This window comes from Amblyraja radiata, chromosome 20 (assembly GCF_010909765.2).
Source record: "Amblyraja radiata isolate CabotCenter1 chromosome 20, sAmbRad1.1.pri, whole genome shotgun sequence".
Lineage (NCBI taxonomy): Eukaryota > Metazoa > Chordata > Chondrichthyes > Rajiformes > Rajidae > Amblyraja > Amblyraja radiata.
Window position 1 is genome coordinate 4,393,322 of NC_045975.1, and position 19,494 is coordinate 4,412,815.

The 19,494-nt window shown below is 46.2% G+C and overlaps 1 protein-coding gene across 1 annotated transcript in view; it reads right to left on the bottom strand.

Annotated features, from left to right (window-relative positions):
* LOC116984381 (protein kinase C-binding protein NELL1-like) overlaps nucleotides 1-19,494 on the bottom strand; it is a 170,965-nt gene that overhangs the window by 133,160 nt on the left and 18,311 nt on the right. Inside the window, exon 4 of the mRNA XM_033038539.1 lies at nucleotides 9,948-10,118. Coding sequence (XP_032894430.1) covers nucleotides 9,948-10,118 — 171 coding nt within the window. The remainder of the gene's footprint in view (nucleotides 1-9,947; nucleotides 10,119-19,494) is intronic.

The following is a 19,494-nucleotide window of genomic DNA, read 5'->3' on the forward strand; positions in this document are numbered from 1 at the left end:
TCCGTGCGGTTCCCGGAGGTTTTTGTCAGTCTCGCTACCTGCTTCCACTACCTGCAACCTCCAGCAACCACCTGCAACCTCCGGGAACCGCACGGAAACCTTGGGTGGGGAGCAAAGTCTCCAGAGGTTTCCGTTCAGGTTTCCTAAGTGGGACAGGGGCTTAAAGAGCCCTATCTAGCTCTATCTTGAAAGTATCCAGAGAACCGGCCCCCCGAGGCAGAGATTTCCACAGACTAGGAGTAATGATATCCTGCAGAACAACAAGCTTTCCTCCCAAATCTGCTGCCCTCATCTCCCAATCATTGGCGGGTTCCCCGTAACCGGCCCGACTCATGCCTGCCTGCAAACTCCCCTCCTCTAACGTTCACTCCCTCGCGGTCAAAATGAATCGCTGCACCCCCCAGTCCTGATGCCCAATGAATTCACCTGTGTTCTCCTCCTCTCAATTGCTGCAGCTATGCACTTCAAGACCTGGTTATGACGCCAAGTATACCGACAGACCCTGAGAAAGACTAGTCCTGCATGCCGACAACGTAAGCCTCAACGTTGCCACCTCTGAACACAAGGGACACACGGGTGCCCCAACGACCGGTTGTTTGAGGTTCTGCAGTGATGGCAGCACATCGTAATAAATGGCCCTCATAAGCACACGTACACGACCAGCCTCCATGCACCACAGGTCCCTCGAGCTAAACCTCCTCTCTTCTACACTTTCCCAGTTCATCCACTTCTTCTTCTTGCGTATGGCATGCACAATCTAAAGTTGTAATAATAATAATAATGGATGGGATTTATATAGCGCCTTTCTAATACTCAAGGCGCTTTACATCGCATTATTCATTCACTCCTCAGTCACACTCGGTGGTGGTAAGCTACTTCTGTAGCCACAGCTGCCCTGGGGCAGACTGACGGAAGCGTGGCTGCCAATCTGCGCCTACGGCCCCTCCGACCACCACCAATCACTCACACACATTCACACACATTCACACACAAGACAACTTATTCTATTTGATCTTATTTGACTGTGCACGCCAGGTTGATTGCATTCGTTGAAACAGGGCGGACCACGTGGAGGTTGCAATCTCCCACCCCAGTTCATCCACTGCCCCTGCTTAACCTGAGCTCCTGCTGTTACGCACCTCACTGCTTCCTCCTGATGACGCACCTGCTCCACAACCAATTTCCTCCTCTCTGTCGGACCTGCCTTGCACCTGTTGTGATGTTATCTTTAAAATCATACAGTTCGCTACTTTTAGAAAGGTAAGCCTCAATCTCTATCCCAAAACAACCTCTCCCTAACAAATGTATAAGTGAGAAAACGATGTTATTTAGTTTAGTTTAGTTCAATTTGGAGATACAGTACTGTATGGAAACAGGCCCTTCGTCCCAACGAGTCTGCACCGACCAGCGATCCACTGTCGTACACACACTAGGGACAATTTACAATTGACACTTATACCAGCCAATTAACCTCCAAAACCTGTACGTCTTAGGAGAGTGGGAGGAATCCGAAAATCTTGGAGCAACCCACGCAGGTCACGGGGAGAACGTACAAACTCCGTACAGACAGCACCCGGTAGTCGGGATCGAACCCGGGTCTCTGGCGCTGTGAGGCAGCAACTCTACCGCCGCGCCTCCGTGACCGCCCATTAATTCTTTCAAGATTTAAGATGTTCAACAGTTGCAATCGTTGAGGTCTCAATTACTGCCCATTACTGCAACTAAAATTTAAATAGAGGTAAAGACTGGCCGGCACGGTGGCGCAGCGGTAGAGTTGCTGCCTTACTGCGCCAGAGACCCGGTTTCGATCCTGACTAAGGGTGCTGTCTGTACGGAGTTTGTTCGTTCTCCCCTTGACCTGCGTGGGTTTTCTCCTGGATCTTCGGTTTCCTTCCACGCTCCAAAGACGTACAGGTTTCCGGATTAATTGGCTTCAGTAAGATTTTGTCCTTTGTGTGTGTGTGTGCGTGTGTGTGTGTGTGTGTGTGTGTGTGTGTGTGTGTGTGTGTGTGTGTGTGTGTGTGTGTGTGTGTGTGTGTGTGTGTGTGTGTGTTAATATGTGTGCGGGGATCGCTGGTCGGCACGGAGTCGGTGGTTGTCGATTCTTGGTTTCCTGTTCCTCCAAAAATATTCCAAATGGAATTTAAACTGGAGTTGGGCCGATGAGCGCGTTTCCGCGCTGTATCTCTAAACTAAATCAAACCAGTTTCACAGTCAGAGAGATTTACGTGCTTGCCCAAATTGTCCTCATAAGTCATCAACTGTCATTGCCAGTCATTGAATTCTATAATAACAAGGCAGAAAGGCTGAACTATGAGCCGATCACATCATCTGCTGCTTCTGTTAACTAATAAAAACAACCGTCTACCTGGAGGTACAATTTTGGTCGCCTAATTATAGGAAGGATGTCAACAAAATAGAGAGAGTACAGAGGAGATTTACTAGAATGTTGCCTGGGTTTCAGCAACTAAGTTACAGAGAAAGGTTGAACAAGTTAGGGCTTTATTATTTGCAGCGCAGAAGGTTAAGGGGGGACTTGGTAGAGGTCTTTAAAATGATGAGAGGGATAGACAGAGTTGACGTGGATAAGCTTTTCCCACTGAGAGTAGGGAAGATTCAAACAAGGGGACATGACTTGAGAATTAAGGGACAGAAGTTTAGGGGTAACATGAGGGGGAACTTCTTTACTCAGAGAGTGGTGGCTGTGTGGAATGAGCTTCCAGGGAAGGTGGTGGAGGCAGGTTCGTTTTTATCATTTAAAAATAAATTGGATAGTTATATGGACGGGAAAGGAATGGAGGGTTATGGTCTGAGCGCAGGTATATGGGACTAGGGGAGAATACGTGTTCGGCACGGACTAGAAGGGTCGAGATGGCCTGTTTCCGTGCTGTAATTGTTATATGGTTATATGGTTATCTGCTGCTTCTGTTAACTAATAAAAACAACCGTCTACCTGGAGAAAGAAAATATGTTCTTCGAGCCTGCACCACCATTCAATATGATCATGGCTGATCATCCAACTCAGTATCCTGTACCTGCCTTCACTCCATACCCCCGATCCCTTTAGCCACAAGAGTTACTCCAGCATTTTGTGTCTGGCTTCAAGGAGGTGGTGGAGCCCACAATGGTCCATTGTTGGCTGTGGAAGAGGTGACACGCACACACATGGGATAGGAACATCGAAACTAGCAGGACGGCAGTTTCAGTCACACAATGAGTGGACATTTCCCTTCAACAAACACCACAATTATCCACTGCCTTGTCAGAGCCAGCTTGGGCAATGGATCTAATCTTTCATCAGTCAAATACTGCAGAGAACTTGACTGTGCCACAGTTAACCAGGTTGACAGCTGTCCCTTTTAACAAAGCAATCGGAAGCAAAAATCAAATCTGGAACCTCTTGCAATCTCCATTTTAAATTAAACGTTCACCTCAGAGCATCGCTGACAATAATTCAATTTCAATTTATTGAGCTATCTCAGGCCAAATGCACTTGGCCAACCTCATCATTAGAAACAGACAGTTGCGCCATCCACTCTGGTAAATTGATTTTTTTTTTGTTGCCCTGTCTTGCTCTTACTTCTCAATTAATCTTCTCCCAAAATAAAAATGCAGCGAGTATATCAAACGATTGGCAAATCAGGAATCCCTCGGTCCAATGCTGCTTCCGGCTCGCTGTTAACTACCTACTGCCAAAAGGACCATTGAAACAGGGCAGTTCAAAGCTTTCCAAATCAGCTTCCGACCAACAAGGCCAATTTAATTAAAGTCAACTAACTCTTTAGTTGATGCTCACATTATTAACGGTTCCCCACTTAGTCTGGCTAAATAGTCCACCCGCTGATATCAGGAGATCAATCTTTGACTCCCACCCATCTCTTAAAGCCATCCTCAAGGCTTGCTCAGAAGGGTTACTAAAATGTCTTCTGTTCAACAACCAGCCTGATCTCCACATAGTTTCACAATTTCTCAGCGCAGCTTGTGACCTTGTTCACCACAAAATGAATTTGCTCGTGACATTTGCTGCCTAACTTCGATGCGATAGACTCCGATGGAAAATGGACACAAAATGCTGGAGTTATTCGGCGGGATAGGCAGGTTCTCTGGAGAGGAGGAATGGGTGATATGTTGGGTCCAGACCCTTCTTCAAATCTCCAGAGATGCTGCCTGTCCCACTGATCTGAAGAAGGGTCTCGATCCCAAAACGTCACCCATTACTTCTCTCCAGAGATGTTGCCTGTCCCGCTGAGATACTCCAGTATTTTGTGTCTATCTTCGGTGTAAACCAGCATCTGCAGTTCCCTCCTACATAATAGACACTTGTCCACACCACCAAACCCAGATGATCAGCACTAAGTAACTAAGGTAGAAAGGCGTACCACAACATATACTATAGGGATAGCACAGCAGTTTAGAGATACAGCACGGAAACAGGCCCATTAACCCACTGGGCCCACGCTGACCAGCGATCATCCCGTATTCTCGCACTATCTACACATAAATGGGACAATTTACAATTTTACAGAAGGCAATTAACCTACAAACCTGTACGTCTTTAGAGTGTGGGAGGAAACCGGAGCACCCGGAGAAAACCCACACAGTCACGGGGAGAACGTTTCAAACTCCGTACAGACAGCCCCCATAGTCAGGCTCGAACCCGGGTCTCTGACGCTGTAAGGCAGCAACTCTACCGCGGTGCCAGAAAGCAGCCTACTGAGTAGTACAGCTCGTGCATTGTGACCACCTGGGTTTTCTCCGAGTGCTCCGGTTTCCTCCCACGTTCCAAAGACGTGCAGGCTTGTAGATTTATTGGCTTTAGTTTAGTTTTAGTTTAGAGATACAGCACTGAAACAGGCCCTTCGGCCCACTGAATCCATGCCAACCAGCGATCCCCGCACACTAACACTATCCTACACATACTAGGTACAATTTTCACTTATACCAAGCCGATTAACCTACAAACATGTACTGGTGGCAATAGACAATAGACAATAGGTGCAGGAGTAGGCCATTCGGCCCTTCGAGCCAGCACCGCCATTCAATGTGATCATGGCTGATCATCCCCAATCAGTACCCCGTTCCTGCCTTCTCCCCATATCCCCTGACTCCGCTATCCTTAAGAGCCCTATCTAGCTCTCTCTTGAAAGCATCCAGAGAACCGGCCTCCACCCCCCTCTGAGGCAGTGGATTCCACAGACTCACCACTCTCTGCGAGAAAAGGTGTTTCCTCGTCTCCGATCTAAATGGCTTACTCCTTATTCTTAAACTGTGGCCCCTAGAGAAACTAGAGATCCCGGAGAAAACCAACGCAGATCACGGGGAGAACGTACAAACTCTGCACAGACAGCACCCGCAGTCAGGATCCAACCCGGGTCTCTGGTGCTGTGAGGTAGCAACTCCACTGCTGCACCACCCTGTCCCTAGTGTGCAGGATACTAGTGTACGTTATTGCTAGTCGGCATGGAGTCGGTGGGCCGGAGGGCCTGTTTCCACGCTGTATCTCCAAACTAATGTTCCAGCCCTCCTAAGATTCCTCGACTCACAAAATCTATTATACCTGGCAAAATAGGATGCATCGTAACTGCTTACATCTAAAGACATCCAATTAAACAGGAGATTCACTCAAGCATTTTGATGCTCACGAACATCGATCTGACCGTGTTTTTGCAACAGGATTTGTGTTCATGGGTGGTAATTGTTGCATGTTCAGAGAAACTAATTTCACAGATTATGCAGAGAAAGAAAATTAGTTCTCTTCATCTTGCATATTTAATACTTTCTTAAAATAGACGGTTCAAATATATTAACTGCAATACATAAAATATTACAATGTTTAAAAGGGCAGATTGAGAAATCTGTCAAATTTGGCACTTTTAATAATCATTTCTCAAACTGGTGTTAATATGGATTTCGACAGTAAAACTTCAGACAAACTGTTGCAATATTGATTGATGCTGTTAAACAATGTTTAAATTGCTTTTTATATGGATTGAGATAACAGTCTTGGCTCAGCTGGTCGTGCTCAACTGCGAATCTAAAGGTCACGACTGCAGGTCTCAATCTGGAGAACAAGTTTAGTTTTGATCTTTTGTTTAGGAGATACAGCGTGTCCTCACCGACCCACCGGGTCCTCACCGACCGGCGATCCCTGCACATTAAAGGGCCTGTCCCACTGTACGAGCTAATTCAAGAGTTCTCTGGATAGACTGGATAGACTCGGCTTGTACTCGCTAGAATTTAGAAGATTGAGGGGGGATCTTGTAGAAACTTCCAAAATTCTTAAGGGTTGGACAGTCTAGATGCAGGAAGATTGTTCCTGATGTTGGGGAAGTCCAGAACAAGGGGTCACAGTTTAAGGATAAGGGGGAAGTCTTTTAGGACCGAGATGAGAGAAAAAACGGAGAGTGGTGAATCTGTGGAATTCTCTGCCACAGAAAATAGTTGAGGCCAGTTCATTGGCTACATTTAAGAGGGAGTTAAATGTGGCCCTTGTGGCTAAAGGGATCAGGGGGTATGGAGAGAAGGCAGGTACAGGATACTGAGTTGGATGATCAGCCATGATCATATTGAATGGCGGTGCAGGCTCAAAGGGCTGAATGGCCTACTCCTGCACCTATTTTCCATGTTTCTATGTTTCTCCCGAGTTTCACCTGATTCGTACTCGGAGAATTACGGTAATAGCAAGCTCGTAGGTACTTGGGGCTCTGGTGGACATTTTTCAACATGTTGAAAAATCTTCACGGGATTCACGAGCTTAATGCGTTTCCCAAGTACCTGCTGTTAGTGTTACGAGCCGCTAAGAGACGTCCCGAGCTCCGACGTACCCACTATTTACATTCTACGTGCTTACCACGAGTTAGATTTTTTTTTAAACTCGAGAGTGCTCTTGAATTACCTCGTACAGTGGGACAGGTCCTTTACACTGTCCTAAACTAGGGTCAATTTTTACACTCATACCAAGCCAATTAACCTACGAACCTGTACGTCAACGGAGTGTGGGTGGAAATCGAAGTTCTCTGAGAAAGCCGGGAGAACGTACAAACTCCGTACAGACAGCACCCTTAGTCAGTATCGAACCCGGGTCTCTGGCGCTGCAAGCACTGTAAAGGGTCTGAACCACTTAGGTGATTTTTTTCGGCGACTGTCATAGTCGTAGCAGGTCGCCGAAAAACCAGCGACTGGACCCCCCCCCCCCACGACAATGTCGACAACAAACCACCACCTAGTCGACGTCAAGCTACCGACAACCGGCGACCCATTAGGACGTCCACGTACGACCACACCTACGACAAGCTACGTCCACCCGCGACAAGCTCGACCCTGTCGGCGACAACTGAAGACAACTTAAGACAATTCAGTCGCCAGTACCCGTCGCCGGTTGCCGTAGGTAGTCGCCAATGGAATTCACCGAAGTCAGCACCCGGCGACAACCTACGATAGCACCTAAGTCAGGAAAAGTCAAGCTACGCTCATTGGCGTCAAGCCCACTGCGCCGAAAATGTTTGACCATTTCAAAATCCAGCGGCGACCAGAAAAACGCTACGATTCTTTGGGCGACTGAGGAGACGACTCACGACCATACAGGCGACACCCCGGCGACCATGTGGCGACAGCCTAGTTGCCTGTAGTTGCCTAAGTGGGAGCGACAGATGTCGCAATGGGCTAAGTTTTTGGGACGACAGATGGCACAATGGGCTAAGTGTTCGGCTGGCAACCGGAAGGTAGCCGGTTCGAATCCCGCTTGGAGTGCATACTGTCGTTGTGTCCTTGGGCAAGACACTTCACCCACCTTTGCCTGTGTGTGAATGTGTGTGAATGTGTGTGAGTGATTGGTGGTGGTCGGAGGGGCCATAGGCGCAGATTGGCAGCCACGCTTCCGTCAGTCTGCCCCAGGGCAGCTGTGGCTACAGAAGTAGCTTACCACCACTGAGTGTGACTGAGGAGTGAATGAATAATGCGATGTAAAGCGCCTTGAGTATTAGAAAGGCGCTATATAAATCCCATCCATTATTATTATTAAGTGGGACAGGCCCTTAAGGCAGCAACTCTACTGCTGCGCCACCGTGCTAGACAAATTTCTAATCACAAATTTTTTCAACGCCATATTGTGGGATAGGTTTAGGTCTGGGTTCATTATTGACACGTTTACCGAGGTACAGTGAAAATCTTTGTTTAGCACACCATCCAAGCTGATCAGACAATGCTGCACATCAATACAATCAAGTCAAACCCCAGTGCAATAGGTGGAGCAAAGGCTCCTACAAACCTGCACGTCTTTGTTATGTGGGAGGAAACCAGAGCACCCAGAGAAAACCCACGCTGTCATTGGGAGAATGTACAGTACAAGCTCTAAGGACAGCACCCGTAGCAAGGATCGAACCCGGATCTCTGGTGCGGTAAGGCAGTAACTCAACCGATGCACCACCTGAGTTGAATATTATAGACAATAGACAATAGGTGCAGGAGTAGGCCATTCGGCCCTTTGAGCCAGCACCTCCATTTAATGTGATCATGGCTGATCATCCCCAATCAGTACTCCGTTCCTGCCTTCTCCCCATATCCCCTGACTCCGCTATCTTTAAGAGCCCTATCTAGCTCTCTCTTGAAAGTATCCAGAGAACCGGCCTCCACCGCCCTCGGAGGCAGAGAATTCCACAGACTCACAACTCTCTGTGAGAAAAAGTGTTTCCTCGTCTCCGTTCTAAATGGCTTACCCCTTATTCTTAAACTGTGGCCACTGGTTCGGGACTCCCCCAACATCGGGAACATGTTTCCTGCCTCTAAAATGTCCAAACCCGTAACAATCTTACATGTTTCAATAAAATCATCTCTCATCCTTCTAAACTCCAGAGTGTACAAGCCCAGCCGTTCCATTCTCTCAGCATATGACACTCCCGCCATCCCTGGAATTAATATTGAATCATCTTGAGTTGCAACCCACTTTCCTTTGGGACAATAATCAACCATTGATAACAGAAAACGGATTCATTGAACTCAATAACACGGATTGAAATCAAAAATGGGTGAAGATTGACAAATGAGCACATTTAAGATGTATGAAAACAAGTTGCACCTCAGACCCAAAAAAAGATTGAATTTCTGCTGCTGCCTGCAACAATCTTATGCTGCAATACAAGCAATTTAGAGCTATCAATTGGGAATTAATCTTAAACTTGTGATTTCCAATTTACTTTGTTTTTAGTCTGTTCACTTAACGTTAATGCTCTCAAACCAAACATGTCTGCACTGTGTAGGAAGGAACTGCAGATGCTGGTTTAAACCGAAGATAGACTCGAATCAGGGGAAGTTTTCCCCGGATTCGAACTCGGAGAATATCCGTAGCGGGTCCGGAGGAGTTTGTGGATGTCCCGTAGCGGCTCGTAATGCTAACGGTAGGTACTTGGGAAATCCGGTAATCTTGTGACGTTTTTTCATCCATGTAAAAAATGTCCACGAGTAAAAAAATACTCGTGATGAAAAAAATGTTTACTTTTTACTCGTACGAGCCGCGACGAGACGAGACATCCACGAACTCCTACGGACCCGCTAAGGACATTCTCCGAGTTCGAATCAGGGGAAAACTCGGGAGAACTCTTGAATTACCTCGTACAGTGGGACAGGGGCTTTAAACAGTGGCCCCTGGTTCTGGACTCCCCCAACATTGGGAACATGTGAATGACTGCCCATTGAGGCTTTTCCCTGGGGGCATCAAAGTCATCCACCCAGTAACTGATGCTGTCCTGGCCTGGTTGACTACCCTTGGCCTACAACTTTAGGCTGTGCACGCCAAACGCAAGAAGAAGATTTAGTTTAGCGCCAGGTCGAATTCCTAGCACCGTGTAAACTATGCGCCTCTTGCTGCAGATGCCATGATGTAGACAATAGACAATAGACAATAGGTGCAGGAGTAGGCCATTCGGCCCTTCGAACAGCACCGCTGATCTTACCTGTTACAATCCACATGAAGCAAGAGGCGGGAGGCGCTGACAGAGAGCGCAATGCGATGCCACAGACCGTCGGCCAGTCGATACGGAAACACCTCAGTCCGGGATCTCCCGTTGAAACTGTAGTGATATCTTATCTCATCTCTTTGGCCGCTGCTCTCCAGTTCAAAATACCTGCAACGTGTGCAACAAGGGCAACACCATTTAACAGCGGAATCCAGTGTAAACATTCAAGCATCACATCCATAGTGTATTTATTACAACATTAACACATTAAACAAGGCACACGCCAAGTTACCAACTATAGCAGCTTGTAGGAACAAAGAACTGCAGATGCTGGTGTAAAGTTTAGAAATACAGCGCGGAAACAGGCCCTTCGACCCACCGGGTCCGCGCCGACCAGCGATTATGCGGGTAACTCAGCGGGTCAGGCAGCATCTGAGGAGAACATGGATGGGGATATTCGGGGACAAGACCTTGCTTGTGTAAATGTGTACATGTATAGAGGTATGTACAGTATGTACAGTATTTACATACACACATATATATTTGTGTACACGCATATACTTTCTGACACTCTATTTAATTTAGCAGTGTCACCTCTGACTATACTCCAGAGATACTGTCTCTGGCATACCAGATATGTATGTATATACACACACGTATATGTGGATTTCTATGAATATGCACACACAACTTTTTTTCCTCTCGTATATTATATTGTTTATAGTGTACTATGTTTACACATTCTGTTGTGCTGCTGCAAGTAAGAATTTCATTGTTCTACCTGGGACACATGACAATAAAACATTCTTGACTCATAAGGTCATAAAGAATAGGAGCAGAATTAGGCCATTCGGCCCATCAATTCTACTCCGCCATTCAGTCATATCTCTCCCTCCTAACCCCATTCTCCTGCCTTCTCCCCATGACCTCTGACACTCGTGCTAATCACCAATCTATCTATCTCCGCCTTAAAAATATCCACTGACTTGGCCTCCACAGCAAAGAATTCCACAGATTCACCACCCTCTGACTAAATAAATTTCTCCTCATCTCCTTCCCAAAAGAACGTCCTTTAATTCTGAGGCTATGACCTCTGGTCCTAGACTCTCCCACTAGTGGAAACATCCTCTCCACATCCACTCTATCCAGGCCTTTCACTATTCTGTACGTTTCAATGAGGTCCCCCCCTCATTCTTCTAAACTCCAGCGAGTACAGGCCCAGTGCCGACAAACGCTCATCATAGGTTAACCCACTCATTCCAGGGATCACTTGACTCTTCTTCAGACTGATTGTAGTGGGGAACGGGATACAGGGGAGAGGCAGGACAAAGCGCGGCAGGCAATAGGTCGACACTGGCGAGGAGGGGCTGTAATAGGCAGATGGTTGCAACAAAGGCCAGAGATAAGAACAGAAGGTGTGAGACCGGTTTGAACAGTTGCGGACAATGATCCTGTAGCGAGTACGATAGTCCACTCGACGAAATAGACATGGTACGGTCATGGGCAGATTCATGGGTAATTTAAGGCCCTATTTCCATAACTGGCTTCCGTCTCCGCACCAAAGATCCCGTAGGATACTAGTGCGGAGACGGAAGCCGGTTACGGAAACATCCTTGTAAAAATAAAAGTTATTTGGTAAAAATCTTCTCCTCATTTTCAGAATTTAAATTTATTAACACAAACTGTTCCCCCGCAACGTTGATTACACTGCGAGTCGGGTCGGGTCGAGTCCGGTTATGGAAATGGATGAAAAAAAGGCCCACGTTCCGTTCCGTTGCGTACTACACGTCAGCCCATTGCATTTAGCAGGAGTGGTCTATCTTGCTCCGCTATAGGATCTTTGGTTTCGGATTGTGAAGCCAGAAAGAGCAAGAGGGGGAGGAGAGAGGGGGAGGGGAGGGGAGGGGGGGTGAAAGGGAAAATAGATAGGAGCCCAGGAGGGGCACAGGAAAAAGAAGGTAGCGTTTAAGTGAGATGAGAGTGACCTAAAATTGGAGAATTCAATATTCATGCCTTTGGGTTGTAAGCTACCCAAGCGGAATAAGAGGAGCTAAAAACAGATTGTTCTTTAAGAAATTTCTGACCTCTGAACTTTCTTTCCTAAAGAGAATAAAACCGCTGCACTTATTTCTCACCCTGGCCACAAACTCTTTGAATCACTTCCCTCTGGAAGGCGACTCCGGACTGTCAAAGCTGCCACAGCCAGACATGAAAACAGCTTTTTTTCCACGAGTAGTAGCTCTACTCAATAACCAAACATCTGTAGCCTCCTTTTGTTCTGGTATTTTATTTAATTCACATGTTTAATCGATAATGTTCTATTATTAATGTTTAATGTTTTATGTGTCATTCCTAACTGCCATTGTATGTTGTGTTGTCACTTGCGGGCGGAGCACCAAGGCAAATTCCTTGTATGTGAATACATGGACAAAAAACTTATTCATTCATTCATTCATTCATATTTCAAGTCCTTTCAATCACACTGAATTCCTGCTTACAACTGGTGACAAGATGCAAGATTATCCTCAAACAGAGGCAGAGAAATCATCTCCCTGAATGTATTTTTAATATACAGTACGACGGCAAAAGTACATATTGTATTCCAAAAAAAAATTTCCGTATCATTTTTATTTTGTTTTTGGAAAGGAGTGTTTTAATGGTTTATAGTAACTCTAAATATGGGAAGAAATGGAGACAAGCTCTTTGAATCCAGCTGCAATTAGAGTTACAATGGTAACGATAAATTAATTAGGGTGTCACCATTCAATGTGAAAGCTAAGGCTGATATGGTTCAGAACATCATAAGACATAGGAGCAGAATGAGGCCATTCGGCCCATCGAGTCTGCTCCTCCATTTGATCATGGCTGATCTATTTTTCCTTCTCAAACCCCATTCCTCTGCCTTCCCCCCTCCATAGCTCTACCGCTACGCCACCATGCCGATTCATCTTGTCCAGAGATGCTGCCTGACCTGCTGAATTACTCCAGCACTTTGTGGTGAATCTGTGGAATTATGTGCCACAGAAGGCTGTGGAGGCCAAGTCAGTGGATATTTTTGAGCCAGAGACAGATAGATTCTTGATTAATGCGGGTGTCAGAGGTTACGGGGAGAAGGCAGGAGAATGGGGTTAGGAGGGAGAGATAGATCAGCCATGATTGAATGGCGGAGTTGACTTGATGGGCCGAATGGCCTCATTCTACTCCTATTCCTTATGACTTTGTGTTTTGTTTGTGTACTAACCAGCATCTGCAGTTCCGTGTTTCTAGCATAGCCATCATGATCAGCTGACCTGTATGTTTGCTGCCCTCTGTCTCTCTGCTCCGTCTCTCATGTTTGAACGCCCCAGGCTAATCTCCTTCATTCATTTTTGCGCTCAGGCATTTGTTCTATGCTTGACTTTGACTATCAAACTTCACTAAGACCAAGGAGCTGAATGTGGACTTGGCACAAAGCAAGACAAAGACCCACAAACCTGCCCATGTTGATGAGGAGAGGGTTAAAAACCTCATTGTCCTGGGCGCGCACATCTCTGAAGACCTGTCCTGGACCCAGTGCACTGGTGCAATCATAAAGAAAGCACATCAACGCCTCTATGTCCTTGGAAAGTTGAGGAGATTTGGTATTTCACCAAATACTATCTTGGACCTCAACAGCAGGGACTGGTCACATCACGACCTGGTTCGGCAACTCGACTACACAGGAACGAACAAGACTGCAAATAATGGCGAACACTGCCCGGTCCATCATGGGTCCCGATCTGCCCACCATCGAAGGGATCTACAGGAGTCGCTGCCTCAAAAAGGCAGCCAGCGTCATCAGAGACCCACACCACCCTGGCCACGCTCTCATTTCACCACTGCCATCGGGAGAGAAGAAGGTGCAGGAGCAGCTTCTGAAAACTGTAACGTCCAGGTTCAGGAGCAGCTTCTTCCTGATAACCAGGCTATTCAACACAACCTCCAAATAGGCTTGGAGGCATTGTTTTTTATTTTTGAACTATTATTGCCTGCCTACCACAACCAGAGAGCAATGCTAAACTAACATCTACTTCATTGGTGACCCTCAGTCTGAAGAAGGGTCTCGACCTGAAACGTCACCTATTCCTTCGCTCCATAGATGCTGCCTCACCCGCAGAGTTTCTCCAGCATTTTTGACTACCTTCGATTTTTCCAGAATCTGCAGTTCTTTCTTAAACATAAATGAATTTGCCTGTGCCTTTTGTATATACTGAATGGGTTTGACAGTACTATCTTTACCTGCCTGGAGAGAAGAAATGGGTAACGTTCAGACTGAAGAAGGGTCTTGACCCAAAACGTCGCCCATTCCTTCTCTCCAGAGATGCTGCCTGAACCGCTGAGTTACCCCAGCATTTTGTGTCTACCTTCGATTTAAACCAGCATCTGCAGTTCTTTCCTACGCATGTTTACATATCTGTGATGCTGCTGCAAGAACGAACGTCATTGTTCCGTTTCGGGACACATGACAGTAAAACGCTCTCGACTGGACAGGCTAGATGGAGGAAAAATGTTCCCAATGTTGGGCGAGTCCAGAACCAGGGGCCACACAGTCTTAGAATAAAGGGGAGGCCATTTAGGACTGAGGTGAGAAAAAACCTTTTCACCCAGAGAGTTGTGCATTTGTGGAACTCCCTGCCACAGAGGGCAGTGGAGGCCAAATCACTGGATGGATTTAAGAGAGAGTTAGATAGAGCTCTAGGGGCTAGTGGAATCAAGGGATATGGGGAGAAGGCAGGCACGGGTTATTGATTGGGGATGATCAGCCATGATCACAATGAATGGCGGTGCTGGTTCGAAGGGCCGAATGGCCTCCTCCTGCACCTATTTTCTATGTTTCTATGACACTTGCTCCTATTTTGTCTCAAATATATTTCCTCCAGATTGTCGTCCGAATGCACCCTTCTATATTTGAACTCTGCGGCGATTCTCGAAGGAGTGGGGTGATACGGACCAGCTTCACCGGAATCTTACAGCCGACAAAGCACTCAGCGAGAGAACAGATTCAGGTCAGACAGAGAGAGACACACATAAAAAAAATCTAGACCATTTTCCATGTGAGAGATTTTTTTTTAAATGATGAAACTTTTACACAGAGAACACTGGAAATAATTTAAAATTGACAGCTGAAAATGAAAGCAAACTCAATAATTCAAAAGAGGAAAGTAGGGCAAAGATAATGTGAAGCAGAGGCTGAGAATAAAATATAGATATCTATTGGGTCATCAGTTATCATGGGAAGGAGCATTGGGAATATAACTGGTGGACTACACTGTAACTGTCTACAGACACAGCCTGCAGCCAAAGTACACCGCGTGGCAAATATGCATATGTAAACCATTGTAGTATCTATACACACGTTCATAAGTGATAGGAGCAAAAATTAGGCCATTCGGCCCATCAAGTCTACTCCGCCATTTCTATCTCTCTCTCTCCGAACCCCATTCCCCTGCCTTCTCCCCCATAGCCTCCGACACCTGTACTAATCAAGAATCTATCTATCTCCGCATTAAAGATATCCACCGACTTGGCCTCCACAGCCTTCTGTGGCCATGAATTCCACAAGTTCACCACCCCGTGACTTGTGAGATTCAGACACAGAGACGTCTATCTGGAAGTCTCTCGCACCCCACAGCGAAATGCTCACTGCAACATGCAATGCAAGGAATATTTCCGCTCTGAACACTAATTCGCTAACACGACAAAATTAGTTTTCTTCCTTTAGTTGGACTTTCCCCACAGAGACGACTTCAGGGGTCGAGCGCCTTGGCGTTGGCTGCACCGAGCTTCAGTGAATCCTCCTTATAATAATCCGTGGCCTGAACTGTTTGGGTGGCGTCACCACCTCAGGTTCTTGGTAACAAATACCATTCCTGACGGGATGCCGCAAGAGTGTTTTATTGTCACATGTTCCAGATAGAACAATGACATTCTTACTCGCAGCAGCACAACAGAATGTGTAAACATAGTACACTGTAAACAATACCATAATCGAGAAAATGTTCAGTCTTACACACACACACACACACACACACACACACACACTCCTGCCCCCTCCCCTGACATCAGTTTGAAGAAGGGTCTCGACCTGAAATGTTGCCCATTCCTTCTCTCCAGAAATGCTGCCTCACCCGCTGAGTTACTCCAGCATTTTGCATCTACAAACACACACATATACACACATACACAGACAGATACACACACACACACACACACAGATACACATACACAGATACACACACATATGTATATACACACACACACACACATGTATACACACACATATATATACACACACACACACACATACACTCATATATATGCGCACACACACGTATATACCCACGCACACATATATACACACACACATATATGTACGCACACACACACACTTATGTATACACACACATATATACACACACATATATGTACGCACACACACATATATATATACACACATACATACAGCCACACACACATATGCATACACACACCATTTCTATATATACACACACATACACACACATATGCATACACACATTTCTATACACACACACACACACATATAAACAAACAATAGTTCAAAAAGACAAAACTGATGCCGCCAAGTCTATGTAGTTCGGAGCTTATTTGAATTTATAAACACTTGTTGCATTAAATGCACAGCTCTGCACTAGTCACCACTGCCAATCGCACTTCACATTTGAACACCTTTGGTAACGAGTGTTGAAGTTACTTTGCTCTTGTCGACAAGCTCATCGTGGATAAAACCCTTGAGAATGGATCCAGCATCTACTTTATACCAGCAAATACTCACTATGTGTAGGAAGGAGCTGCAGATACAGGTTAACACCGAAGTTAGGCACAAAGAGCGCCAGAGACCCAGGTTCGATCCTGACTACGGGCGCTGCCTGTGCGGAGTTTGCACGTTCTCCCCGTGACCGCGTGGGTTTTCTCCAAGATCTCCACTTTCCTCCCACACACCAAAGACGTGCAGGTTTGTAGGTGGATTGGTTTGGTATAAATGTAAATTGTCCCTAGTGTGTAAACTAAACTAAAAAGCTGGAGTAACTCAGCAGGTCAGGCGACATCTCTGGAGAACAGGAAAGGTGGAGCCCATTGTGGGCTTGAACGTTGCTTTCTGAATATCTTTGGTCTATTTACCATGTATATCTCTGGTTTCCCGCCAGCTTCTCTCAGTCTAAAGAAGGGTCTTGACCCAAAATGTCATCTATTCCTTTTCTCCAGAGATGTTGCCTGACCTGCTGATTTACTCCAGCGATTCAGCGCGGAAACATGCCCTTTGGCCCACCGAGTCCGCACCGACCAGCGATCCCCGCACACTAATGGGCCTGTCCTAATTAAGCAATTTTTTCGGCAACTTGCCGGCACCCGTCATAGTCGCAGCAGGTCGCCGGAAATGTTCAACATGTTGAAAATCCAGCGGCAACCAGAACAAGGTGCGACTCTTTGGGCGACTACTCACGACCATACAGGCGTCACCCCGCGACATGTCGCCTGTACGGTCGTGAGTCGTCTCCTCAGTCGCCCAAAGAGTCGTAGCGTCTTTCTGGTCGCCGCTGGATTTTCAACATGTTGAACATTTTCAGCGACCTACGACGGGTGCCGGCAGTCGCCGAAAAAGTCGCGTAAGTGGGACAGGCCCATAACGCTATCCCACCCACACTGGGGACAATGTTACATTTATAACCAAGCCAATTAACCTACAACCCTGTACGTCTTTGGAGCGTGGGAGGAAACTGAAGATCTCAGAGAAATCCCACGCAGGTCACGGGGAGAACGTACAGACAGCATCTGTACAGACAGCGCCCGTAGTCGGGATCGAACCCGGGTCTCAAGGCAGCAACTCAACCGCTGGTCCAGCACCACCATTGTTATCTTGTTAATGCAATCACCGTCACTTGAACGGCAGACTTGAACGTGAGGGAAAACGGGTTAATATTCAATTAAAGCGTTCAAAACTGACAAACCGAGACAAATCGATCGCTCACTATGATTATAAAAGGCTGATGAGTTCCACCATTCACAATGCTGCTGGATAATGGCAGTTCATTTTCTAACACAATCTAAATCAATAAAAGAATTGCCATGGTTTATGAAAGTAATAACATATGTAACTACCTGCTGCTGGATGTTTTGTGTTTTCTCTGCTGTGGGAAGCGTGACACTTGTCCAAGAAGCAGAACCTAAATAGGTTCTCATTTATCTCAATGGTGAACCAGCCAGGAGTCTAGCAATATCATCACCAATATTCATCAACGGTGTCCTCAGATTTCCATTCCCCCTCTCTGTCTAATGAACGCAGGTACATTTCACATGCGGAGAGAAAGGAGAACCGTTCTCCACCTGCAGGCGACATGATTTATTTATGCTCCAGGAATCCATCAATGCACATGGACTAGGCTGCCTCTTAAAACAGGCAAGGACGTCAGAGGACTGGAGTAAGCCACTCCGCGCCTCAAAGTTGCCCCGCCACTATTCTGCTGGCCGATCTTGCCTCAGTTCTCCTGGCACTCTGTTCACCCTTGCCACCGGGAAGAAGGTACAGGAGCCTGAAAACCCTAACGTCCAGGTTCAGGAGCAGCTTCTTCCCCAACAGCCATCAAGCTACCAAGCACGACAACCTCCAAATAAGCTCTCGACTTCATAGACTTGGGGGCATTGGTTTTGTCGTTTTTGCTATTTTATAGACAATAGACAATAGGTGCAGGAGTAGGCCATTCGGCCCTTCGAGCCAACACCGCCATTCAATGTGATCATGGCTGATCATCCACAATCAGTACCCCGTTCCTGCCTTCTCCCCATATCCACTGACTCTGCTATTTTTAAGAGCCCTATCTAGCTCGCTCTTGAAAGTATCCAAAGAACCTGCCTCCACCGCCCTCTGAGGCAGAGAATTCCACAGACTCACAACTCTCTGTGAGAAAAAGTGTTTCCTTGTCTCCGTTCTAAATGGCTTACCCCTTATTCTTAAACTGTGGCCCCTGGTTCTGGACTCCCCCAACATCGGGACCATGTTTCCTGCCTCTAACGTGATCCAAACCTTAATAATCTTATATGTTTTAAATAAGATTCCTCTCATCCTTCTAATATATATTATATATATCTATATCCTATCTATATATCTATATCTATATATCGTCTCTCTATATCTCTCTATGCTATCTCTCCTCCTCTCTTCCTATCTATCTATCTATCTATCGTATCGATCTAGCCTATCTATCTTATCTATCTATCTATCTATCTATCTATCTATCTAGCTATCTATCTATCTATCTATCTATCTATCTATCTATGCTATCTATCGATCTATCTATCTATCTATCTATCTATCTATCTATCTATCTATCTTATCGATCTATCTATCTAGCTATCTGCAAGAAAGGGGATGTGGCTGGAGGTTACCTAATATCGGAGAATGTCAATGTTCCACCAACAGTTCTCCTGATCCGTAACACCGTGAGTGAAAAACGGCAGTCAGGAAGTATATAATCAAATGACACTTAAT